The sequence below is a fragment of the Callorhinchus milii genome, unplaced genomic scaffold (genome assembly GCF_018977255.1).
Source record: "Callorhinchus milii isolate IMCB2004 unplaced genomic scaffold, IMCB_Cmil_1.0 Scaffold7, whole genome shotgun sequence".
In the NCBI taxonomy this organism is placed as follows: Eukaryota; Metazoa; Chordata; class Chondrichthyes; order Chimaeriformes; family Callorhinchidae; genus Callorhinchus; species Callorhinchus milii.
The window spans coordinates 6,082,262-6,108,612 of record NW_024704748.1 but is presented as its reverse complement, the minus strand read 5'-3'; the positions used below and the strand labels follow the sequence as shown (position 1 = coordinate 6,108,612).

Below are 26,351 nucleotides of genomic sequence, written 5' to 3'. Positions count from 1 at the left end.
TCTATTTCAATTCCATTCCTCTTAGCTCCCAGTTTTGGAGAAATGTTTAGAGGTTAGATCTTGGTGGTGTAATGAGCGTAATGTAATTGATAAGTTCTGACAAAATGTAATTACACAGCTTCATATTAATGCATATGCTGTATGTTTCTAGAGGATACAGCGATTGTGAAAGATTTCATTGAGATTAAAAGCAACAACTTGCATTTATACAGCGCCCTTCACGTGGGTTAATGTCCCGGAGCACTTCACAGTGACATGATTTTCTTTATGCCTTAAAACCGACCACTTTAACCAGCCTATGGTCACCTCCCACCCCGTCTTACCTCAGTGCCAGTGCTGGAGACGTGCTGTTAAATTGAGGTTCTATATGCCTGTTCAGGTGGATATTAAAAGATCCCATGAGATTTGAGAAAATCGCCCAGGTAAAATCGGTCATTCACTTCATGGCTGTGTGCAAAATTGGCTGTTGCATTCAACTACAAATAATTCAGGAAAGTGTTGTCTTGACGATGTATTAAGTGCTATCTATATCAAATGCCAGAATCATTTTATATTATCAGAGTCACTGTCCTTTGGATGAGATATTAAATCAGGCAGTGTTCTGCTTGCCCAGGTGAAAGTTAAAAGATTCCACATACCTATGTTATAGTTCCAGCATTCTAGACACTATTTCTTCTTTACCTAATTTGATGATTTAATGCATTTGCTATTTGAGATTTGTTGCTGGTGTAGATTAGCTGCCTCATTTGCCTAAACAAAAATAGTCACCAAACATTAAAATAATTCACTAAAATGTTAAGTGCTTTGATATGTTTTGAGACATAAAGCCATATAAAATGCAAAACTCATTGTTGCACTACAGTATTACTGTATCCATCTCCTCAAATAACCCCTGTAGATTTATTACATGACACATTCCTTCCAAAGTTATGCCAACTGCTTCTTATGGCTTCTGAACTTTTTACACTGCAGATCGATAAGTTTTCCCAGGCTAAACCACCCACCCCCAAACACTAATATAGAAGGGAAAATCAAATCATATTATATTTTAACACAAAAATCAAAATATGAAAAAAATACAATTGAACACCACTTTTGTCAACATTTTATCATGTTTTATTACTGAACAGTGAGAGTTTGGTCATGAGATTCACAAGCATTGCAAAAAAAAGTGCTCACACTTCCCACCAATAACTGTGCGTCCCCTACAAAATTGATTCCTTATCTGTATTTAAAAGCAAAAGGCCTACGCAGTTGTGGTTTGCAGGGTTAACAGGAGCCAAGTGGGAAGAATCCCTGCAACCAGTTTGAATAAAACGAGAGGATTGCTGAGAGGAAGTGAAGGGTTTTGTTGGAGAAAGGAATGAGTTAATACATTACAAGGTCAGTCTGGCTCAGTCACTCTCTCTCACACCTCTGAGTCAGAAGGTTGTGGGTTAAAGCCCCATATGGTGATCTGACTTCATAGTCCAGGCTGACAATCCAATAGAGTGCTCTCAGAGTTTGGAGGTCCTTTGCATGAGACTGAGGTTCTGTCTCCCTGTTTAGGTAGACATTAATGATCTAGCGGCACTAATTGAAAGGAGAACAGAGTTCCTCCCAGTGCCCTAGCCAACAATCCCTCCTGGATAAAATGGGTCATTCACTTCATGGTTGTTTATGGGACACTGCTATGTGAAATTTGGATCCCACATTTGCTTCCAAAATATATAGTCACTACATTTTACAATAAATCCTCTATGAACCGCTTTGAGACATTCTTCAAAGTAAACAATGCTACATCAAATTTGTTATTACATTGTGTAGATCCCAGTACAATTTATAATCGGGCATGGAATTGTACAAGGCCAACATCACAATGAGATGAGTGACTTGTTTTGAAGGAACTTTTCTGAAATATTAGCCCATTTGTATTTGAATCATACAGTACCGATTGTACAATGATAAAGCAAGCAGTACTTTTGACAGTACCCATGTTTTGGTGCGATGGGTCTGGAGTGTCAACCTTTCAGCTACATTCTAACACTAATGTTCGAACTAAATTCTATCTCCAACTGTTATTTGGCCTAACAAATAAATTGGAGTGAATAATGGTTTGTAAGTTTAGGTTAAAAACTAGATATGCAATGGAGTATAAGTTCCATATTCCCAATACCCAACAGAAAGATGCAGAGTTTTATAATGAGGAGTTTCACAATGCTGATAAGAGTTTAATTCACAAGGTTTACAGCACATGAGCTGCCTCATAATTCTTTCCAGTCGGGCAGCCATCGCCTTGAAAATCTCCTCAGTGTTGAGGCAGTAAATGCCAAGACCGTGCTAAACGCAGCACACTGCAGCCCCAAGGCATAGCTAAGGATTTCGCTCCATGACACAAAGCTTACCAATGTGAATCACTGGGAGTGAGATTATGCCCCAAAGATACAGTGATCAGCAAGATAAGCTGGTCAACCATGCCTTTCACTATTGGGTACATCTCCCTGCCTTTGTTAGTTGAGCCCCAAGGAGATTGTGTTTACCTCGTACACTTCTCCACAGGTGAATATTTTTGACCGGGTGAAGGAACAAATGGGACCTACTAGGATTCACACTAAGATCTTCTGGTCCCGAGTCAATCGCCTGAGTTCCCTGAGACGTTGTTATAAAGACTAAGCAAACTTTGAACAAATGCTTTAAACTAGAATTGGATCAGTGCACTGAAGTGAGGACTTGTTCACCACTCTGCACCAGGAACTGCACAGCTCACAACTCAATTGATAAAGAGCAGGAAAGTGCAAAAATTGGAACGTGAATTTTGTTTTGATCCAACGTATTGCTAGAAAAAAAAAGAAAAATTACACCACTAGTGTCGGTAAAATCACTTGTGGCACAATTACAATTTTCCAAAAGTCACTGGCTTCAGTCAGTTAACCTGACCACAGAACCGCACCTGATTTGCCATTTGAAATTTGGAATGTCTCCCTTTTCATCCTGTCCTGTAGAATTGGAAGACGTGTCCTTTTGAGCTAGCTGTCTCAAGTATTTAACTGGAGTCTTAACGCTTAATTCCAGTTTTCATTCAATTGGAAACCAGAGTTTGCATGTTAGTTTCCTTACAGGAACCAGATGAAGCATACATCATTCGAACAATAAATTAACTTTATTTAAAAGGTGCAGTGCCCCCACATTAAAATCTGTAATTTAAATGAATTTTCTGAACTAATTTGTCTTTCTCCTTCCCACCCAAAAAAAATCTGATTCAATGCTGATATTATTTTAAATTTATATAACTTTTGGTTTATCGAAGTTGATGGATAATTGAGCCTATTTTAACTCTGTCAAATATGTCAGTTTGCAAATGAACCCAAAGGCCAAAAGTTCAGTGCTGTGGTTTTAAAAAAAAAGGATATTCAGATAAACCAAAAATATTAATCTTGGAGGAAAAGTTTTGAAGTACAAAGGGTGTCCACAAAATCCTGTTAGCCCTATTACAATACAGAGATACAAGACTACGGAGGAGCTAAAACAAGCTGTCAGAGATGCATTTCACCTTGTCCATCTTATGGCGACAGATCATTATGGCGACAGATCATTATCTGTCATGAAAATGATGGCGCTCACTCACACCTATCCTCCGGACATCTAGATATAGTTAAACACTTCCGAATAGAATTAAGTATTTCTAAATACAATTATCGTCCATCTTCCACAAGTTTCAGTGGTTGGTCTGTGCACTGTCGAGAAAACACCATGGGGGTAACAGGACTTTGTGAACACCCTGTACCTTGAATCACAGATTTAAATCTTGGTGCACTGCACTTTTGTAATTCTCTGTTCTGTTTGAGGTAGGCAAAATATTTTCTCAACTCTAAATCACAACGATCATAATTTTATAACTTACGATAACCTCCCGTTTGGTCTGTCACACTGTCTGAAAAAGGACAAATACATCTGAGAATCCTTTTGCTTTTCGGCTAATTCTAATCACCACAGGAATAAACGGGGAGTTGCAGTTTTTTTTCCAAGATAGTTTCTCTTCTTTTTTTTTAAAAAAAACACTGTCCTGGGTAATTTAAGTTGCGGTTTAAGATATATTAAAACTATTGCATAATTTAGAGAATTGGAGAATTGATCGATTACGTTCTACGCTATGTGTCGAGGAGGTTCATCGAAATGCTGGCTTTAGTTTCCAGGTCCCTTCTCCAGATGCGGTTCTGTGAAAAGTGCACAGGTTAATGAGAAGTTCTCGGAAAATCACTGTCTGTGCAGTTGATAACTTTGCCTGAAACTCTTGTAACAGCTCCTGAGTTGTGGCTTGTCCATCGATACTAGCCTGGAATGCTATGAAGTTCCGCATTTCCACCAGCAGCTCATCGTGCTCGGTCGAGATGGGAGGTGGCCCTGCTGTTGGCTCAGAGTCCTCCTCTTCATCCTCAAGCTTTTGGAAAAGGGTCAAGTAGTTTCGAGCTCTCATCTTGGCTAGCAGCGAGGAGGATGATGGCAATGCAGGGCCCACTTCCGTTTCGGTCGGATCACCGCTGAAATGAGATCTGGCAGCCTTGCTCCTTTCGTCAACTTTTTTCACAATGGCAGCGTCCTAGCAGAAAACAAGATCATCAAAGCAACGTAATCTCTCCGAATTCATGAACAGACGTGCCAGTCAATAAATTAAGCACGTGCATAGAACAGGGTTCAGACTTGAGTACATGAATATTTCTAAATGCTTGAATAGGTTATTCGGAAAACTTTCCACCAACAGTAAGGAAACAAGAGGCATTTCTAATAGGTGAACTGACACTGGAAGCGGAGGTAACCTGGTGCTTCTAAACTGACTCCAGTGTTGTAAACGTCCCAGCAGTAATTTCAGCAAACTTGGGAATTATAGTTTGCTGACCTTGAATCCAAGGAGCTAAAGCTGTAGCTCACGGTACAATAGAGTTGAACAATATGCTGAGTGATTACCAATGTAATTCTAGCAACAACAACAACAACAACAAGATTCCATTTATAAAGCGCCTTTCACGTCAGGAGGACGTCCCAAGGCGCTGCACAGTTGGGTCATGACCCGAGCAGGGGGAAATGGTCAGGGTGAGGGGAGGGGAGGGAGCGAGGAGGGGGAAATGGTCAGGGTGAGGGGAGGGATGGGAGGGAGCGAGAAGGGGAAGAGAGTCGAGAGGGGAGCTGAAGGCTCGGTCAAAGAGAAAGGTTTTGAGACCGGCCTTGAAGGAGGAGAGGGAGGAAGCAAGGCGAAGACACTGGGGGATAGAGTTCCAGAGCCTCGGGGCTGAGAGGCTGAAGGCCCGACCACCGATGGTAGGGCGATTGGGGCGGGGGACGTGGAGCAGACCGGAGCCGGAGGAACGGAGGGTACGGGCAGGTAGGTAGGGGGATAGTAGGTTGGAGAGGTAGGAGGGAGCGATATACACTATATAGTATAGTGGCTCTCTGTACTTGGGTGGTAGAGGTGCTAAACATGGCCTCAGCCACATGTTCATGTATGTTCATATCATCTGAACATCCAGGTATTTAGTACTTGGTACAGTCTAAATATAAAAGCAAACATTGGAGATTGTTCAAATGTTTTTTTGAATCATACCTTGCATTTTTCGGGAGTAGATCTAGAGGAGGGATTGCTGACAGCCACGAGTGGATTTTTCTTCTGACCAAATCTCAATCTGGGATAAGAAAAAAAATGCATCATGAGGTTGGACATTCAAATAGATACAAACATGTGGTCAAATAAAGCTCCAGGGAGTTACCACAGAACTTCTAGCTCTAAGTTGAATCTAACATTATAATTTCATTTTTGCAGCGTGTTCGAAACACTGTTCATTCAGAGATATTCCTGCACTGTACGTTTACTCACAATAAAGTCCTCTCATTGTTATAAAATACGTGCATGGATATCAAGTAGCTTAGGACATTACACAGATAATGATAGGAGGACGACAAAATAATCAAACGGTGTCATAAATCACGAGGGCGCGACAGCCTTCATTATAGTCACATTTTGTTTCCATTCGACTTAATGGGAGAAACAATACAATTGACATTTATGCAGCACCTTTCTTGTCGGGAGGGCGTGTCAAAGCGAGAAGTGCTGAATAAGCACTCACTTAATGTACAAATAAAAATGAGTTTACAGTCCGACCACCAAAGGGCTGTTCAGCTGCATCCACAAGCGGTTGAGTGCAGCACAATGAAATATGACGTTTGACTAAGCAAGGCAAAATGGAAACAAAAAAATGGCACGAGTGAAACAAAAGCTACCCTCCTGTGTAAGCGTTGTGCTGTTGCCAATATCTTACTTTAAAGCAGCTGGTGCTGCTGTCAGCCGACTACTGTGTGTCCTGGTTGGCACGGCAGAAGAGGCACCCAGGCAACGCTGTCTTGAGGCTTTCAGCGCTTTCAAAGCCTCTTGAGCAACTCGATTAGCTTCTGCTTCAACTAATACATAATCAGGGTTGGATGACTCCATAATAACATCATGCTTCATCACACTGTGGATTCCTTTATAAACAAGAAAATAGCACCATTATTACAGCTTTATTATTGCTTTCATCGCCGTTACTGACTCTGCCTTTGAGCGAAGCTGCATTGCAGGTCGCAAATTCCGCACATGTGAGCGGTGCATTCTTCTCAATCATTGATACAATAATGTTAAATACCGGAAAGTAGGTGACCAGGAAACTGCATGAAGTAGCCAAACACCAGATACTAATTGCTCTTTGGGTCACCTTATATTCTATGAAATGCAGTCACAGTAACAGCGCTAAATGGCATAATTACATAATAAGCAGCTCATCTACATTTGAAATCCGATTTCTACATTTTAACTCGTTTAGCTGTAAATTACTACCCAGTTGTTACAAAATGGAAATCTCATGGCTAAACTATAACCGCTTCACTTTTTAACTCTTAAACTACCAACAGACAGACACAAGGCATTGACCACCCCCTCAAAGTTTTCAGTATGCATATTTATCCCATTTATCTCCATTCTCTCTGCCCTAGAATTTAATTTATTTCACGTAATCTACCATTATCTTGCATTTCCTAAACCCTCCTCATTTTGGAATTGGAAACAAGTTGAGAAAAGTCGGCTTTACAGTGACGTGAAAGGCTTTTCTCCCTCAGTCAAATTGGAAGTTCAGACATAGAGCAAAGAGGTCAATTTTCAAATTATTTCATGCATCAAAAGACATTGCTATCCTGACAGCACTCGGGAGTAAATGTATTCACATGGCTGGGACATCAGAAAACCACTTGATGCAATGCGCAGGACATATGTATGATAAATACATGAAAAACATTACCAGACTTCTTGAAAAGCTTTTCCAACACATAATCATCAGTCTGTCTCCTGCCTTCCTTCTTGGCTTTTTCTTCGTCACTGTCCTCCTTTTTCATTTTTTGCTTCTTTAGCAAGTACGGGATGCGTTCACCTTCGAAGAAGGCATCTTTGCCGCCCTTATGCTTTTTGCGCCTCTCCTTTGGCTCACCCTTATTGTGGCGGGCTGACAGAGCTGCGTCCTGCTTGTTACCAGTTATTTGATGTTTTGTTTTGGAACGGTGTTTATGATGGGGTTGACCACCATCTCTCTCATTTCTACTTTCAGCCACGGCAGTGTCAGCGCAATTCTGCAGTATTCCTGAATCCCAAGCAAGGTCTCTTCGATTGTCTCCCGTTACGTTCCATCCCAGCCCAAGGTCTTGCTCAGATATTCCAGCTCGGTCCATGGACGCGGGCGATGCTCGGGCCTCGTGTTCAGCATGATTGGAATCGTAGTTCGCTTCCTGACATGTAGAATCTCCAAAATGTCCCTCAGTGGAGGAAAAATTCAAGCCATTATTTTCTGTATCAGTCTCCGATCCAGTCAGAAGCCAAGCTATTTTGACTTCTGGTGGTATCCGAGATGTTTCAGACTTTCTTTTATGATCCTCTTTGGTTATGTTTTGTGAACTGAGAGACAGCTTTCCTGACTTGACTTTGCCTGACGAACACTGGGAAGATAGCACCTTGAGATGTTTAGTGGACTCTTGATTTGACAAAGGCACTTTTCTCCTTTGGGAACAACCAGAGCTGGCAGTAACTTTCCTTTTATGAGAGGTGGGCACTTGAACATCCGAGCCTGTGCCTAACAGTGAACAAAAATAAATCTCAAATTAATGAAACTTATGTCTCATTGACAGTGCACTCTTGATACCAAGTTACTGTAAAATAGTAAATTCTCAGATGAATACCAGTCACCTGAACTTATGTTAAAACTGGCTTCAATTTCTGTTGCTTGGGAATGTAACTGAAACTTGCGATTGTGGTCACTCTTCCCCATAACCTTTGATTGAACAACACATAATAATCCTTACATTTGTTATAATGTCTTAGCACGTCACTGGGATTCTCAAAGTGCTTCACTGGATTTACTGTAAGGTGTAGCGACTGTATGCCTCATTCTCATCCAAAGGATGTCTCATCTGAACGACAGCATCTCCAACAATGCAGCACATCCCTAGTACTGCATTAGAGTGTCAGCCCGGGTGGTGAGTTCATAGTCCTGACGTGGGGCTTGAACCCATAACCTCCTGACTCAGAGGCGAGAGTCGGATTGCCTGAGCCAGCCAGACATCAGGAACACATGTATGCGCTGAAGTCAGTTAATTGGGAGTAGCTTGGACCTAATGCGTAAATAGGTATGTTTCATTTTGGGGAAAAATATGAAAAATCAAACCAATTGCTCCTTCTGCCTTTTCAGTTTATACTGAGAAACATCCTTGATATATTCCCCAGAAAATTACTGATGCCACGCAATGTTCCAAGGTCCGAAGGTGGGTTATAACTGGATACTTCCCTTACACCCAAGAACTAGTTGGCAGGCGATATACGGGGAGTGAGGAGGAAACACACAAAGGTTCTACTCTGTACACCCTCTGTCTCAGAAACAAGACCAAGAATTTACCACTTGATGAACTACAGGTGCTGAGCTACATCCTAGTGCAGCAGTGCACAATGCATTGAAGTGCCAGCTCTCTGATTCTCTGTCAGTTTGGATACCTGCAAAAATGGCACTGGTTTCGGTCCCCTGAGAACCATCCGGGCTGCTTAGTGTAAAAAGCTCACAAAGATCATTAGACTTGAAAAACCGTCTCTGCTTAGGATCCTTCAATACTCGATTGGTCAGAAACTGCTTGAAGATTTGCCTGTAATCAAATGAGAATTACACAATTCATTTAAAGAATGTGTACGTAAATGCAGAGAATTACAACTTTGTGAATTAATTTAATAATATTTTTTTAAAATTAAAATCAAATGGTTGTTAGTAGGATTAATCTGTGGATTCCTTAGAAATTACTTTGGAGCAGAACAAAGTAACTGCATTCTATGCATCTTAATTATAGGCATAGAACTTTTTTTCAACTCAATAATACTAATATACCCTGGCCATAGTATAACTATATAGCACTTAAATAATCAAATGTCCTCATCTCCCAATGTTAATTTAACTTTAATTTCCAATAAAACAATGAAAACACTAATATTACCATAGATTACAACTAAATAATCAGGTAGAAGCAGTTTCACATTTTCCATAGTGGTCACCAAGATTTATTCTGCCTGACCAATTTAACACATCCCCCTACAAATAACATGGCATCTGGGTCTCACAGATATTGTCCGATGACACAACACTGCTGTTGCACTGAGAGATTTCTGCAATTAGTTCACTGCTAGGACTTCCACAAAACAGGATAGACAACTTGTGAACAGTAAGTCAACAGAAATTTCAGTCTCAAAATGCTTTACTGGATGTGAGGGGGTTGGGCGCTCACTGTTTATGTGAACATAAGTGAAACGGTTATTTGACAGTAAAATGAGAGTCTTAGCATGGCATCAGATTGAACACTGAGTAATGCAATATTTTTACTGCGCTGTTTGAAACTCACTAATTTATTTTTCAAATAATTCTAAACCAATGCTCATTTAACCTCCATTTAATCTGTATCAAGTCAAACTCTAGGGTAAAAGTTGCACAAGGCGGCTGAAACGAAATTATAACGTAATAAAAATACAGCGTTAGTTACAAAATGAAAAAAAATACTGAAAAAAATTGCCAGAATGATCACCCAGTGTGAGATTTAGTCGTCTGGCATGGGAAATAAGAATTTTGCTCGCTTATCTTATTAAAACATTGCTGTCTCGCTATTGCTAGGAAGATAACTGACGCGTAGTTTCTAATTTCAACAGTACAGGAAGTGCTAGGCATCTGCACATTACACAGATGTTCCCCCCCTTGTGGACAGACCTGTGGTAGATCTTCTCTTCAATTGTTCCAGCTGTCAGTAACCGGTAAATAGTAACTTGCTTTTTTTGGCCTATTCTCCAGGCACGCTCCCGGGCCTAAGAGAACAACAGTTTAATGATCACCTCAACATTCTCCTCTTCCAAATCCAAATCCCTTCAAGCCTTGGCACCTCCCTATCTTTCTGACCTGTTTTCTTCTCCCCATTCCACTAACCGCTGCCTCCGCTTGGCTGCCTCTGGTCTCCTGCTTGTCCCTTGTCCCCTCCACCATCGGCGGCTGCGCCTTCAGCGACTAAGCCCCGAAATTTTGGAACTCTCCCTCCCAACCCCTTTGCCTTGCACCCACCTTCCCTTCTTTTAGATCACGACTGAAGACCTTCCTCTTCAACTGTGCTCCGCCACTGTTAAGCGCTCCGAGACGCTGCCCCGCGTGAAGGCCGCTATATAAATGCAAGCTACTGTTGTTGTTCCTCTACCCTTCCCCACTGCAGAGCAAAATGCATCCAAATCAAATGCCAAGAACAAAAAGTGCAAACACAATTCATTTTCATTAAATAATTATACTTCTAAAGTTGTATATTTTATTGGAAATGCTGAGTGTTTATTGCTTGGAAGCATCCGACAAGTGGGGCAAAGGCTCACAGACGGATTACATCTTAGTACAGTGTTGCCGCAGCCCCACTTGCACAAAGCAGTCATATTGCTCGAGTTCCAGCAGTTTTTAATTAAGTTTTCTACAAGCTTACAATCGCTGTAATCGCACATAGCTAGAGCCACACTGCAGTACACACAAATAAATGAGTGGGGTTAACTTGTAGGCAACATTGTGTTGTCCGCCAATACTCATAACAACAATGCACAAAGTATTCAATGTCAGCTTCAGGTCAGACAATTCAAAACCATTAAGATTATTTCAATATTTTGTGGTTTTTACCTAGACTTGAAAGCTAACACACTCTCCCTCCCATTACCAAAAGAGTCGAAACAAATTGAAAACAGCAATGTTAAGAGTAGCAATGTCGTAATAAATTGCACGCAATGCAGAACTTGGTTGTTGGTCTAATGCAACACACATTGCGAAAACATAAATGCTTAATAACAACCATATATGTGTGTGTGCATATACATGTATTATACACACACACGCACACATATACACACGCGAGTTTATGGTGCTTTTTGTTTAATAGTTCAGGGATGAAAGTAGAATTGGTTTGTTCTGACACAAAGGGAAACATGCCTAACCTGAGTATCCGTGCTTGGGTTCCAGTCAGGATCGTAGATAATGACCCTGTTTGCTCCTGTCAAGTTAATGCCCAACCCACCAACTCTGGTGGTGAGAAGGAAGAGAAAAATGGAGGCATTCTAAGACATAAAAGCACATGTTCAGTAAAAATTGCTTTCAGGAAATATGAGGCACAAATGCTGATGTAGAGGCAAAAATATTGACATACAATAATGAATCAAACACGAATTACAAGCTAATGTACAGCAAAGCATTCCCGACAATTGTGCAAATCATCTCTACCTCATTGTATTTAGAAATAAGTGGCTGTCTAGAAGCCACTGCGGTCGTCCCATCCATTTTGACATAGGAATACCCTAGATTTCGTACAAACATTTCCATGATGTTCAGCAGCTGGAATAAAGAAAAGTCAAACCAATTTGTGCTTTGCTAATTTATGGTTACATTTACCTTTCAAGCAAAATGAATAAATGTAAGTGCATGATGCCCTTTCTTTTTAATGTAATATGCATTAAAATATAAGATAGATGGGGCTTATCATAGTGCACAATTTAGTATTTACTATCCACCTGAAAGATTTATTGAGCATAAAGCCAGGGCCTATATTCACTGAGCATCAACAAGACTACTTTTGAGTAAATCCCAGTTTCTTAGGAGTAAATCAAATAAATGCACATCACGTGATTCCAATTCACAAACACAAAACAGAATACAGCATGATGATCTAATGTAGCCAGTGTACCAACTGCGGCAGGAAAATAGAGTTCACAGCACGTCAGAATGAGAATATGGGAATGTAACACACAATTTTTATCTGCAACTTTTCCAAGCTTTCATGACAAGAGACAGGTTGACGACAATCATTAGACTATGGCTGAAATATCTGTATAAATGAGGCTGTATTATATTTTGTAAAAGCATTGTGCTCTGCATCTTTTATTGTGCTATGTGCATAAGATAGAGTGGTAGCTTACCACTCTATCTTATGCACATAGCACAATAAAAGATGTACCCCAGGCTTCTGTTTTCTACCACATCCCAACTCCTCCGTCCCCCCCGCCACCCCGCACAGGTCATCTCCTCCAACTTTCACTGCGAGGAGATGCTGGATTTCCTTGAATCCAAAATCAAGGGAATCCGCTCCGCGGTCACTCCCCCTCCAACTTCCACCCACCCCCCCATTCCTTCCCTCCCACACTCCGACTCCTACCCATCCTCCCCTACACACCTTCGTACCCGTTTCCCCACCCTCTGTCACCAAACTCATCCTGTCCCTGAAACCCACCACCTGCTCCCTTGACCCCATCCCCACTCCACTCCTTATCTCCCAGCTCCACCTCCTTGCCCCACTTATCACAGACATCATCAACCTGTCCCTCTCCTCTGGCTCTGTTCCCATTCCCCTAAAAACTGCCATCATCACTCCCACTTTGAAAAAACCCTCCCTTGATGCGTCGCAGCTATCAAGCTACCGGCCCATCTCCAACCTCCCCTTCCTGTCCAAGGTCCTTGAAAGAGTTGTCGCCTCCCAGCTGCGCTCTTTCCTCTCCACCCATGCATTATTCGAACCCCTTCAGTCGGGTTTCCGTGCTGCCCATAGCACAGAAACCGCCCTGGTCAAGGTCACCAATGACATCTTGACCATCTGCGACCAGGGCTCCCTCTGCCTCCTCGACCTATCGGCAGCATTCGAAACGGTCGACCACGCTATCCTTCTCCACCACTTGTCCTCCCACCTCAACCTTCAAGGCCCTGTCCTTGAGTGGTTTAGGTCGTACCTCTCCCACCGTCTTCATTTTGTTTCCACAAACGGCTTTTCCTCCAGCCCCCGCACTGTCTCGTGCGGTGTCCCTCAGGGCTCTGTCCTCGGTCCCCTCCTCTTCACCCTCTATATGCTCCCCCTTGGTGACATCATCCGCAGACATGGAGTTAACTTCCACATGTATGCGGATGACACCCAACTCTACCTTTCCTCCTCTACCCTCAACTCCACGACCCCCGATGTCCTGACAGCTGCCTGTCCGACATCGAGTCCTGGACGAGAGACAACTTTCTTCAGCTCAACGTGCGTAAAACTGAGGCCCTCCTGATTGGCTCGCGTCAGCGCCTCCGCACCTCAGGCGCTGACAGCATCAGCATCCAAGGCTGCACTCTCCACCTCTCAAAGCCAGTCAGGAACCTCGGTGTTCTGTTCGACCCTGAGCTGTCCTTTCTTCCTCATATCCGCGCCACAACTGGCACCGCCTTCCATCACCTCCGAAACATCGCCAGACTACGGCACTACCTCACCCCTCACGCTGCTGAAACTCTGGTCCACGCCTTTATCACCTCAAGGCTGGACTATGGGAACTCTCTCCTCGCCGACCTTCCCTGCACCTCCCTCCACAAGCTGCAGGTCATTCAGAACTCTGCAGCTCGTGTGCTGTCCCGCACCAGGCTTCGCGACCACATCACTCCCACCCTCGCTCGCCTCCACTGGCTCCCTATCCCTCATCCTCACCTACAAGGCCATTCACGGCCTTGCACCCTCCTACCTCTCCGACCTACTATCTCCCTACTTACCTGCCCGTACCCTCCGTTCTTCTGGCTCCGGTCTGCTCCACATCCCCCGCCCCAACCGCCCGACCATCGGTGGCCGGGCCTTCAGCCTCTCAATCCCTCAGCTCTGGAACTCCATCCCCCTGTGCCTTCGCCTTGCTTTCTCCCTTTCCTCCTTCAAGGCCGGTCTCAAGACCTTTCTCTTCGACCGTACCTTCAGCTCCCCTCTCGACTCTCTACCCCCTCCTCGCTCCCTCCCTTCCCTCCCCTCACCCTGATCATTCCCCCCCTGCTCGGGTCCTGACCCAACTGTCCAGCGCCTTGGGACGTCCTCCCGACATGAAAGGCGCTCTATAAATGGAATCTTGTTGTTGTTGTATGTTGAGCTAATATTCAAGACCCATTAAATCCTGGTGTGGAATACTTTACTGAAATAAAGGTAGTGGGGCACAGATTACAGGAAACTTTTGATAAATTGACCCTGGCTTAAACTGTCACTACCACTTAAGTCATTGTGTTGTCAATATTCAGGCCACATTTATTCATGTACTGCTACATATTACTAAATCATCACTCCAGATAACTCTTCACTGAAACCTTTTCCCTTTGAGTGGCAAGTTATCAGGAGTTTACTGTATACACAAATGTAGTGAGCAGATGGTACAGTGTAAACAATTCCCTCAAAGTCAGAGAGGTTGTGAATTCTATAGTAAGATGACAAAAGGCTAATGTGCATTGGACCTTTTTTGGGTGGTGATGGGGATTGATTTTATTCTCAGAATAAGATAAGTCCTCTGAAAGCATGCTGACCTGTCGTGACTGTGAGAAAAGCAGTACTCGATGCCCTTGTTTGTGCCACAGGCGTAGCAAAGCCTCAACTACGATCATCTTTCCGGAGCGCGTCCAATGCCCAAAGTGTTCTTCCTCAGTCAGATGATCGTCCGTCATTCCCTTCAGGATCTTGGGACCACCGGAGAAGAGGTCAGGGTGATTGCAGATCTTCCTCAGGGAGATCAGACCAGTGAAAATCTGTGTTTGGGTGGCGAGAGTAGGGCAAATGAAAAGACTGGTGATCAGCACCCGGAGGGTTTATTTAATTGTCACAAGGTTAGTACATCTTTGCAAGGACGTAAGAACATGTGCACAACACAACACAATGCAATACTGGATTGTGTGAGTGGGTGGATGTGGCATATTTAAACTACATTTGTGACTAGCATTGATAATAGGCAGCTAGGCCCTACATCACAGCAATGAATGGATGCCCCTTAATTATTAACCAAACACTTGAAGTCCCATTTGGTATCCTTCTGTCAGCAACAGGGAATCATATTAGAATGAAAGAAAAGCTCGCCCCAGCTTCAGAACAAAGAAAGTTTCCAGTTCATAGTTCCTTGTCAAATCTAATCCACGTTAAAAAAAAACAATTTCTAGTTGCATTAATAGGATTAAAAGTCTCTTGACTAAACATACAAGCAAAAAGCCAGACCTGCATTTCTCCATTGAGAATCTGGTAGACTTCCTTGGAATCTATAAAGGTTTGATACACTTGACGCTGTTCCTCTGTCAAGCGACAAAACAGCACCTGAAAAACAAAGCGTCCAAAATGACCAAGAATCCTTGCATTTGATACAAGTTCTGTGTCGAGAGGCTATCTCAAAGGGCTCACTGTAAAGTGACCATTTAATAAACTTTTGATTGTAAATAATCATTTTACAAATCTATATTTTGTGGCTCTGGTATGAACAGCTTTCTGGTATGCACGGATTCTTGTTTCAACATGCTGTCACAAAATGTAACAGTCAACTCTCCTCCCAGAAATATAAGAGCTAACTAGCAGTTAATGTCAGCTCCTGAAGATACTGTCTGCCAGTACTTGAGGTGAGGAAGGGTAAGGATGCGGAGATATTTTTCTTGACCCATCCAGAATGTAGCAAATAAAATTGTCAATCACCAAAATATAAATTCAAACAGCTGGAAAGAAACTGAACTGCCCAATACTTGCATTTTTGAATAATTACAGCATTGGTTTTACATGCGGCAAAAACCACTTCCACGACTACTCTTGAGCAACTCAGGGAGAGTCATTTTGGATTGTGTGAGGATAACACATGAGCATTATTGGACCACATAACTTCTCAGAAAACACTCATAAAACTTTGCATAAAGTTATGATGAACGTTATATCCACGGCATAATGCAGCAGCACTAATGAAAGAGATGATTGTACATTATTGATGAACATTCCACTTCACGATTAGTTCAGTCTATCTTCAGCTGATGCTTTTAAACTAATTATTAGAAAAAAGGCAACCTCTTCAGTACGTGCCCCAGTGGAGTGTGGGTTTGTTGAAAGCGAGTGGGAGTCTAAAGTGAAAGCTCGCTACACCTGGCTTCTGGCGCTCACTAGCCATATTCTGGCACTAAAACAAAAGTTTGCCTTCTGGGTTGACAGATCCTGTGTGCTGCAACGCTGTGGACATCGTTCGCAAAAGATCTTTTGGATCCGAGACTGTTTTGTCATGGGGTTGCGCTGCATTTCAGACACTAATATCTATGGTTGTATGAAAATGAACATTGCTCAGCTAATAAACTAGGAAACGCAGGCACAATTTTACTTGAGATTGCAAGACTCCCACCTGTTCACTTTTATCTGGCAGTGCCAGATTCATCTTTACATCTGCCTTCATTCTTCGCAGCAGGTATGGATTTATAGTGTCCCGTAAAACACAAGCACACTTGTAAGCTGTTTGCACCTGAGAAAAGGTAAGAATAATATTTGGAAGGACACGATAAGTTAGGTTAAATTTCTATCATCACAAACTTAATAGAAAACCTGAATCACTTGATCAGTAATCATTGCGTTCATTCATCGTAACATCAAGCACATTGTATGACTTTTGAAAACTATCTGACAATTAATAGAAATCTTCAAATTGTACCATGTGTAAAAAAATGAATCAAGCTTGCTTCCTGTTGGATATTTTGTTGGCCGAATAAAACTAAGAGATCACAAGAGAGGTTTGGATAAAAATGCTCCTTTGATCTCATCCTTCCAGAATACAAATCGTACTGTCTTCCCATTAGAGCAACAAGCCGATTCTTAAATGTTAGAAAAGTAATTAAAATTACTGTGATATTACAATTAACTAAAATAATCTATATGTACTACTGCTGCTTCTATGCTAAAATTGGCTTTTACCTTTGCTACATAATGCTACTGGATCTCCTTTAAACTACTAATGTTTTGGTGTAATGGGTTATCTTGAAAATAGAACATAGCTGTGATCTCTCAGGAGGATGTGAAATGTAAGTTTTATTAGCTGGGCAAGTCCTACCCTTAGGGAAACAGGCCTTTCATCGTGGTGCAGTGTCTAATCCTGTATCAGCCCAAATGCCATTCATTGCTAATCTGAGTGCTCTAGAGATCAAAAGGGAACCTGCAGGAGGCCTACAACATGCCACACAATACTAAAGATTAGTGGCCACTTGACATTACGAAAGTAGGCTTTAAAGAAAAAAAATTGATCACATAAACTGAAAGTTGTTTTGCGTTTGACTGAACATATGGCAAAGTAATGGATCAGTTGCACAAAGGCAGGTATTAGTGTTCATGGTGCAGCTACTGACTCGATCTACCCAAAGCATTAACAAACAATATCTATGACTCAAATAAGAGCTCATTTATTATGCCGCCAATGAATAGCAACAGCAAATATTGTAGCTACAATTACTGAAATAATTTAAGGCTACAATACTGGGGCACTCTGCATTATGGTCTCAGTCTACAGCTGTTGGCAACAGAACCATGCACTCTAATAGAGTTAGTCGTGTGGTCGGTATGGCAGAAATGCACCATTTTTAAAGCTATCAACAATACTGTGTGTATAGTGGTGCAAGGAGGTTACATGCCTGACATATTGTTTCTTTTCAAAAAATATTTCCCCATTTCTTCAGATTCATCCACCCCTCTTAAGCAGTTGAAATGTGTTTAGAACATGCACCCTTTGGATTCACAACTCCTGACTCTTGTTACTTAAAGCTTCAGAGTAACACTTTTAAAATCTACACCCAACTCGTACCTGAACAGGGGAGGCATTCTGATAGCCTCCCATTGTAATTGGAACAGAAAATTGCTCCATAAAAACTTGTAGCGTTCCTAACTTTCCAGGAAAAACAAAGTCGAACAAAGACCAAAGCTCCTTCAGATTGTTCTGCATTGGCGAGCCCGACAGGATAATACGATGTGGGGTTTGGAACTGCAAATGTTAAAAAGATAAAAATCATTAAACCCTGGAAAACAGCAAAACAAATGTGACAAATAAAGTTTAGGGATTTTAAAATAACTTGTTGAGGCAAAAGAAGCGTTTTCCTATTTAGTTCTAAAATGGGGTCTAACTTGCGAGTTGTTTACTCAGACCCCAATATAGATCCAAACAAATGCGAAAACATTGTTTAAAGGCAACAGCCCCGGAGCTATTTGGTAATACAAATACAATTTCAAAATTAAGGGGAATTAGCATGGTCTTTCTTCATTCTTTCTATTGTGGTCAGCATTTTTGGCCACAACACGATCGCATATTTAGTTCATGCAAGAAATCAGAATACACATGATCTTGGCGCTGAAGTACTGAGCCATTTTCCTGAATCTGGTTGGACGTGATACTGTTCGCAATCCCATCAAGTTGTGTGATTCACATCAACAAATAAAGCAACAATTATAAACAGTCAAAGGGAAAATTGTGCACAATTAAAGGAGACAATTACCGAGTGCAATTACTGTTGCGTTTTGCCAAAATCTGCTGCATGGCATGAAACAATTAACAAGACCCTACTCACACAAGGAAAACGGGACTTTTTTTTTTAATAGGGCCTTAACATGTGTCAACTTCTCATAGTGCTTCACAGGTAATTACTGTCAGGTGTAGTGACTGTTTGTTGGCAATATTGGCACATTAATGCACAGAAAGGTGAGGCAAACAGGAATGAGGTTAATGCCTGCCTAATTGGTCAGGACACCAGGAAGAACGGGTTTCCCTTTTTGAATAGTGTTACAGGGACTGTTAACAGTCAGACTGGACCACAGTTTATCGTTTCATCCATCCGACAATGCAGCGCTCGCTCCCCAGTTCTCTCGCGCACCCTGAACAACCAGTGCTTCCATTGCAATTTTTTATATATAAAACATTGGATATCAGTGCTTTGTCAGTGGCATTTAAACAGTGGAGATTAAAAAGATACAAGTCATAGGGCAAACTCTCCGTGTGCAGCTCACTGGAGATTAACAGTGAACTCGTGTTCACTACTGAAATCTCCAGCGTTCACCACTTGGAGTTCACCAGTGGAGAGAAACTGTTCATTTCATTGCAGCAAGGTAACTTTATATTTTAGATTTGTTGGCTCTCTGGTGAGTTTAAAGTAGCTGCACAGTACACATTAGCAGCATAGAGAACTGCGACAATCACAATGAATAAATCTCTTTAATTATTAATCTGCACAGAAATGTATTGTGACTCAATAAGGCAACGCCAAAATTAAGTTTGCAAAGCCCTGCTCATTCCTTAAACTATGGTGATTACAAGATGGATGATTCACGCAAATGCAGTGCAACTACAGTTGGTTTTGCACAAATTGACCACCGTTTTCACCAACAAAATACAGTCATGGTATTTTACAGTAAAATCCAGTGAAACTCTTGGAGGCATTGACGATGTGATAAGGCACTACATCAAATGCAAGGATTATTATAACTATAACACGTCAGAAATTATAAAGTGGAATGTTCAAAGCCCCTAAATATATACATCAATCTTGCGTAATTTACCCTGAGGTCAACAGAACGTTCCACTTGTAGGGTTATGAGCCGACTCTGAGCCATGATCCTTTAATTATCTGATATAACTCACAACATCATCCAATGGAGTACTTTATGTAAACCGAGCAACATGATTTCAACAAAGTGTAACGTTCAGTTACATTTGTTGACACAAGGTCCTTATAAACCCAGGGATTTCTTTGAACCTTCTGGCTGAAGTTCGCTAAACACATAACTTTGATGTCTGGAAATCTTACATTTTTTAAAAAAAAGTTCATAACACGTTTCACGAAAATCAACCACGCATCAAAGGCACCATTTTTACTACAGTACTAAATTGTTTTTTTTAAACTAAAACTAGAACACAAAATGTTCTCTTTACCTACGCTCTCTTTCTTACCCTACTTTTATCTCTTCTACATTATCGACTTTATGCATGTGCTAATTTGCAAAACTGATTCACATTGTATGTGAACATGTCATTTTCATACACAGCAAACACTTTAATCTGGGAAGTGGGATTTTGATGCATTTGGGAAAAATAACATTAATAGGATACCTGTTTACATGCAACAGTAACGCCAGCATTTGGGTTTCGGATTTTGTGCCCCTCATCTAGAATTGCGTAATGCCATTTGTACTGCCCAATGGACTCCTGCATAATCCGGATGTACGAGTAAGAGGTGACAAGGATCCCGTTACATGCCGCGATTTCTCGAATAAGCCTTTCCTGCAAGAACAAAAGGCTTAGTGTTACAACGGAACATGGACCAAGAGATGCACACAGAATTCTCACTGTTTTGTAATGCACACAGTGATCACAAAAGTGATTATAAATTGTACCAAGACCTCGATCAGCACATGCAATACTCAAATCATCTCCCGCGATTTCAAATTAAGTGCTTGTAAAATATGTAACCTCTCCTAGTTTTTGCAATTAATAAGGGACGTCTGCAATTAGCCTAATTCGATGAACACAGTTCTGCTATCATTAAAAGACATTTTGTGAAAGTGCTGCTGTTATTATTGATGCTCTGGAGACCATTCCCTCCTAGAGGGCAAACAGTGGACTGTTAGAAAACAACAGTCATAAATCACACTGTCAGGTACCAACAAAACAGGTCTTAAACGCAGGCACATGAAGGCCATTCACAGCAAAGAGAGCACAGGAGGTGCACAGTCATGATTTGCTGAACCTGTAATTAATTTAAATTTCCTTCAAGCAAAATTTTAAATAAACAGCGTCTTGTGCTGACAAGCAAGAAAATACAAAAAAAGGAAGCTTCACATTAAATATAAAGGAAGCTGCTCTCTACTATATATAATCTATATTTAAAAAAAGCATTATATGAACATAGCAACCTAAATGGTCCAGCAAGTTCAGTTTTTGCTGATTGTGTGACATTTTTCCTTGACAACTGGAAAGATTCAAGGATGATAGCTTCGGGTATTATTTACAAAGATAGAAAATAGCCAGTAGTAGATCTAAAAAGGGAGTTTAGGAGAAACTTCTTTACTTAGAGGATGGTGAGAATGTGGAACTCACTGCTGGAAACTGCGGTTGAAGCAGAGAGCATCAATGCATTTAAAAGGCAACTTGATGTGTACACGAGGGAGAAGGGAAGAGAGAGGAATGGGAGAAGGGATTAGGATGGATGGAGGCTCATGTGGAGTATAAACATTGGCATGGACTAGTTGGGCTGAAAGTCCTATTACCATACTGTAACAACAACAAAATCACATACGTATAGCGCCTTTCACATCAGGAGGACGTCCCAAGGCCCTGCAGTATATAATTCCATGATCTTTACAATAATCTGAGCACATTACCTCATTCTCGCTATTTAGTTTAAGATCAGTCAAATCGACTATTAACTGAAGGTAATCAGACTTCATCTATACATGAGGTTACCTCAATGATATAAAATATATTTTCTCTGGCATAAGGAATCAGAGCTTGCACTATAGCCACACAATTGGTATGTTTGGAATCCAGATTTCAACAGTTCATCTCATGCTGCTGAAAGTTTGAACTTCAAAAAAGGCCAAGAAATCAAACAAAGTTAATACGAATTAGTGGTCATGAGCATGTTACAAAAGGACTTTCTCACGAGTAGAGTAAATCTGGTTCACATTTCTCTGCTGTTCTTTATTCCTTTTAGATCACAGATAGACACATCACAAAGCTACTTTTTGGAGGGCTGCGAACAATGAAGGTAGTTAAGTTGCTTTATGTTAGCATAACCGTGGCAAGGTCAGTTATTGTGACAAAGAGTGGGTTCATCTAGGATCTGTGCTTAAGAACATTTATCCAAACGGTACACGTCAAGGTATCCCTCTCACTTTGTTCGGTTGTTCCTGAATTCTTACTATAAGATAAAATACCAACGAAGAACTCCAGGTCCCATAACAGGCATCAACAATGACACGACCAACAAAAAGTCAACCAAAATTCTGCTGCCACTGCAGGAAAGACCTTTCACCATATTAACCTTGTGAGAGTGACTGTGCAATTGATCGTTGATCTCTGAAAAGCCTTTTTCAATAATCGATGTAGGTTCCTGGACATCGATTGAAGTGCTAGTTTGCTAAAGGCTGATCATTTTATTCCATTATACCAATGGAATACATTTAAAATAATGGCTGGAGTGGGAAAGAAAGGCAAGATTTTTGATGCCATCATAGGAAGAAAAAATAGTAACAAAAAACAAAAAAACTGAAAATGAAAGATAGAGAAATGTGCAGCTTAAATCTGGAGGAGCAGCTACTATGTGAGAAAGGGTTAACCCGCCAATAAAGACCCGTTTTGATTTAGCGGAGGTAATAAGTGCACTTGGTGGGGTCAGCAGGTGTTTAAATAAAATCTTCCACATTTAACAATATTGTAGGATGTAATTACTATTCACTGCTCATAAGAGCATACAGTACTTCCTTTCCAACCAGCCAATTGCTATTTTCTTATAGTGTCTGCTTTAAAATATTGCAACTTCTATATAAAGTGCAGAACCAAAATTAACTGCGTTCATTCTCCAAAAATTGTGCAAAGAGCCCATTCACAACAAGAACTTGCATTTATATAACGCCCTTCAACCGGGGCAGCATCTCGGAGTGCTTGGACATATTAGAAATCATCTGTTTCCTTCTCCTGTGCTCACTATAAGACTGACAAGTTTAATGTGCTCTGACAATCACCCTAATCTGGACAGATCTCCACCACAAAATCTTAGTTGTCAATTGTGCAGTAGAGAACTGCAGTCTACTTGTATGGGCTGTGAGAAAATAATAGGAAGGCATTATGAATCACTGCACTTGAGAAGATGGCTTCTGAATGTGTGATATTCCTAAGTCTTTAGGCTTCAGGGACAAGATAGTCAGTGTGCACATCTGTTTAACCTTCATAAAGCCAATACAGAAACAATTTGGCATTCAGGATTACATTTCACAAATATTAACATGCTCAAGTTCTACAATTTTATATGAAATTAATATTCTTCTGAAATTTGACAGCACTATGTAAGTAGTTCACCCTTTACAAACACCTGCACCCAACTCTAGGGAACTCATCCATCCAAGTCGCCCCTCCCCACTTTTAAGACTTATCGCTTTGACCGTGTTTTCAGTTATCTTTTCCCCCTCCCACAAATCTCTTCAGTTACCCCTTCAATTCCCTGGCTTGGATAGCCAGATGCCTCGTCAGCTGCGTAATGTGCTTTGAGACGTCCTCCCGACTTGAAAGGCATTGCGTAAACCTAAATTCCGCAGAACCCAGATTCCGACCACCCAAAATACCAACCTTCCTGGTGGTGAACGAACCCGATTCATGAAGAATTGCCACTCTGAATGGTGGCCACCAGGTGTGGAATTCTTTCACCCATTGGTGCATCACGGTCGCTGGACAGACAATTACCACAGGCCCCAATCCCTCGTACCTTTAAATCAAAAGAAATAAAGATGACCCATTCACCTTTAACAATCTAATGCATCACAAGATGATATGCTATGGCAAGAGTGCGAGCTTTACTTTTTTTAATATAAAAAAAAACTTGCTAAATTAAGATATGCCCTATTTTATACATGCCATTGCAGTTTGGTGTAAAGCATCAGTCATATTCAATTGGAAACACGAGATTTGCATACAGACAAAAGTCGCCGCTCTCCAAAGCAGCTCAAGATTCTCCTGGGCAGGACGGAATACGCTCCTAAGATAAACCTAACAGCTTGCAGAAGCAAAAAAAACCTCACAGAGGTACAAGTCTGTAGAGGAACTAAAGTACATCTGCATAATGCAGTCTTTTTAAGCCCTGACTGACAACATCCAAAGATATTCATTACTGCATTATAAGCTGCGGACACGGTGTGCTGCCAAAGGAGACTTTAATGTAAGATTTAATAAACTGGGCTGACTATTCATATGTAATTTGAAATTCTGTTAGCAGAAGCTATTGATATTGAGGCATAAGTGAGTTTGCAAACAACGCTACTGTGATGAGTAACTTCATACAACTTATCGACCCACAGTATCACAAGCTTCGCTTCTATAAAGTGAAGTTTCAATGTTTTGCCATTCATTAAATGTGTTACATGTTTAATTTCCCTTGCCCTTCAGCTCCTATGTCTCGTAAAAATTCCCTTTGATGGCCCTACTAAAAGAATTAAAGGAATATTGTAATTGAAATGTCATTAAAAATTCACGATTCCCTCCTACAACAGCAATACAACTGATGAAATATTAATTGAGCTACACAGACTGACAGTCTGCAGAGGGGCACTTGCCTGTAATTTAAGCCTCGTGTCCTTATCTTGCTGTAGCTCAGGCCTGCCAAGAAGGCAATTATCTGGATGGTCTTGCCCAGTCCCATTTCGTCTCCTAGAATCCCCCCCGCCTGCTGGCAGTGCAATTCCCAAAGCCACCTAACACCTGTCTGCTGATACCTGGAAATAATCAAATGGGGATGTTTTACAAAACAAACATAATGGAAAACATTCATAAATGAATCATCGAGCCTAATTTCAAAGTCAAAGCAGAAAGAGAACATGCTGTAAGGCTGTCTGTCCTGCATTAGGACAATACCCATGTACATCATGCAATTTTGATGTGCCCAGACAGCAAAAAGCACAAATTATGAATTGTCTGAAAACAAAAAAAACACTACAATGCTTGAAAAGCACTTAATTTTACAGATGAATATACTAGACAGAAATCGGTTTCGCAGGCTTTCTATTTTAGAGTTTAATTTATCAATACTTTAAAGCAAATTATGGATCTGGTAATCTTACATGGAGTATTTTCAAACTTCAAATGTCTTAATAGGTTTGAAAACTAACCATCGAATTTTGGATCTGAATATTGCACAATCCATTTCCATTCCACTCTGAAACGATTATTAATAGGTTCTGCATCAATAAAAGGACTGAGCAGAACTCAAAAGCTCTGCAGAGTTCTTTCCCCACAGTTACACGAGATGTGCAGCTCTGTGTGCAGTGATAACAGATATGTGCTGAAAAACACCATCCTGGGATGAAACTCTATGTCATCAATTGACCCAGACCACATACTATATTTGCATATGTAAACTAATTAACTCAAACACCTCCCTCCCCTTCCCAAAGGCAATCACTCTATAACTTCTAACAAGTACATATATGCCAGGCAAATTATAACAGTTCTGGTTGTTTTGCATGAAGCCAGTGGAACGTCCTAGTCATTCTTTTAACATAAGTTTCACATACTTGTACAACTTTCTCCAAAGAAAACCGGGGACCTTGAACCCCTCATCAAACTCTGCGTCGCTCTCATCTGACCCACCATTTTCTTCGCTGGCTCGGCATTCCTCCTTTGCTTTCAGTCGCTTCTTCCTCCAGCTCCTGTGTAACAAGAGACTGGGTTACCGTGATTCAGGAATTATATGAAAGCTGTCAGTACAGCAATGCCCTCTGCAGTTCACAACCTGTTACCTTGCCAAAGAAAAGACAACTCGTTTAGCTTTAAAAATAGCTTTTCCTAAAGGTGCCTACCCTTCACTGAGGGCTAGCCGCCAAACTGGTATGAGAGTAATTAGGCCGTGGACATCTCTATGGCCTTCCACTGCCTTTTGTGCTTTGGTGCTTTAGCAGAATCCATTTTCAAATGAATGGATCACAGCTTCCTCTACTCAGTGGCAAATTAAGTTACTAACTTTGAAAATCTCTTTCAACCATCAGAACAGATACATGGCTATCCAGAAGCAACTCTGCATAGCTTTGCTGGAGTTGCAAATCTACTTTCTTCATCTGAGATATTCTCAATTCCCTTTCAGACTGCGGACACCGAATTTCAACATTATCTTATCTCACACAGATCTATGCTTCGATAACGGACAGAGCGGAAAAAAATATTTTTAGCCCACAGGGTAATTGACTCCAGTGACACAGCATTTACTGCAGAAGCACGTTAATGCCTCACAACTGGGCGATACAGTGCCTCACAAACTTCA

At 41.2% G+C, this 26,351-nt stretch overlaps 1 protein-coding gene across 1 annotated transcript in view; it reads right to left on the bottom strand.

Annotated features, from left to right (window-relative positions):
* Positions 1–1,093: 1,093 nt before the first annotated feature.
* The window catches only part of ercc6 (excision repair cross-complementation group 6), a 42,811-nt gene continuing 17,553 nt past the window's right edge, over positions 1,094–26,351 (bottom strand). Inside the window, exons 6-21 of the mRNA XM_042336692.1 lie at positions 25,609–25,743; positions 24,652–24,810; positions 23,672–23,807; positions 20,438–20,608; positions 18,146–18,322; positions 16,703–16,819; positions 15,553–15,648; positions 14,874–15,092; positions 11,808–11,918; positions 11,525–11,644; positions 10,281–10,375; positions 9,032–9,177; positions 7,296–8,117; positions 6,288–6,489; positions 5,576–5,654; positions 1,094–4,576 (exon numbers count right to left, since the gene is read on the bottom strand). Of these exons, the coding sequence (XP_042192626.1) occupies positions 4,145–4,576; positions 5,576–5,654; positions 6,288–6,489; positions 7,296–8,117; positions 9,032–9,177; positions 10,281–10,375; positions 11,525–11,644; positions 11,808–11,918; positions 14,874–15,092; positions 15,553–15,648; positions 16,703–16,819; positions 18,146–18,322; positions 20,438–20,608; positions 23,672–23,807; positions 24,652–24,810; positions 25,609–25,743 (3,217 nt within the window). The 3' untranslated portion in view covers positions 1,094–4,144. The remainder of the gene's footprint in view (positions 4,577–5,575; positions 5,655–6,287; positions 6,490–7,295; positions 8,118–9,031; positions 9,178–10,280; positions 10,376–11,524; positions 11,645–11,807; positions 11,919–14,873; positions 15,093–15,552; positions 15,649–16,702; positions 16,820–18,145; positions 18,323–20,437; positions 20,609–23,671; positions 23,808–24,651; positions 24,811–25,608; positions 25,744–26,351) is intronic.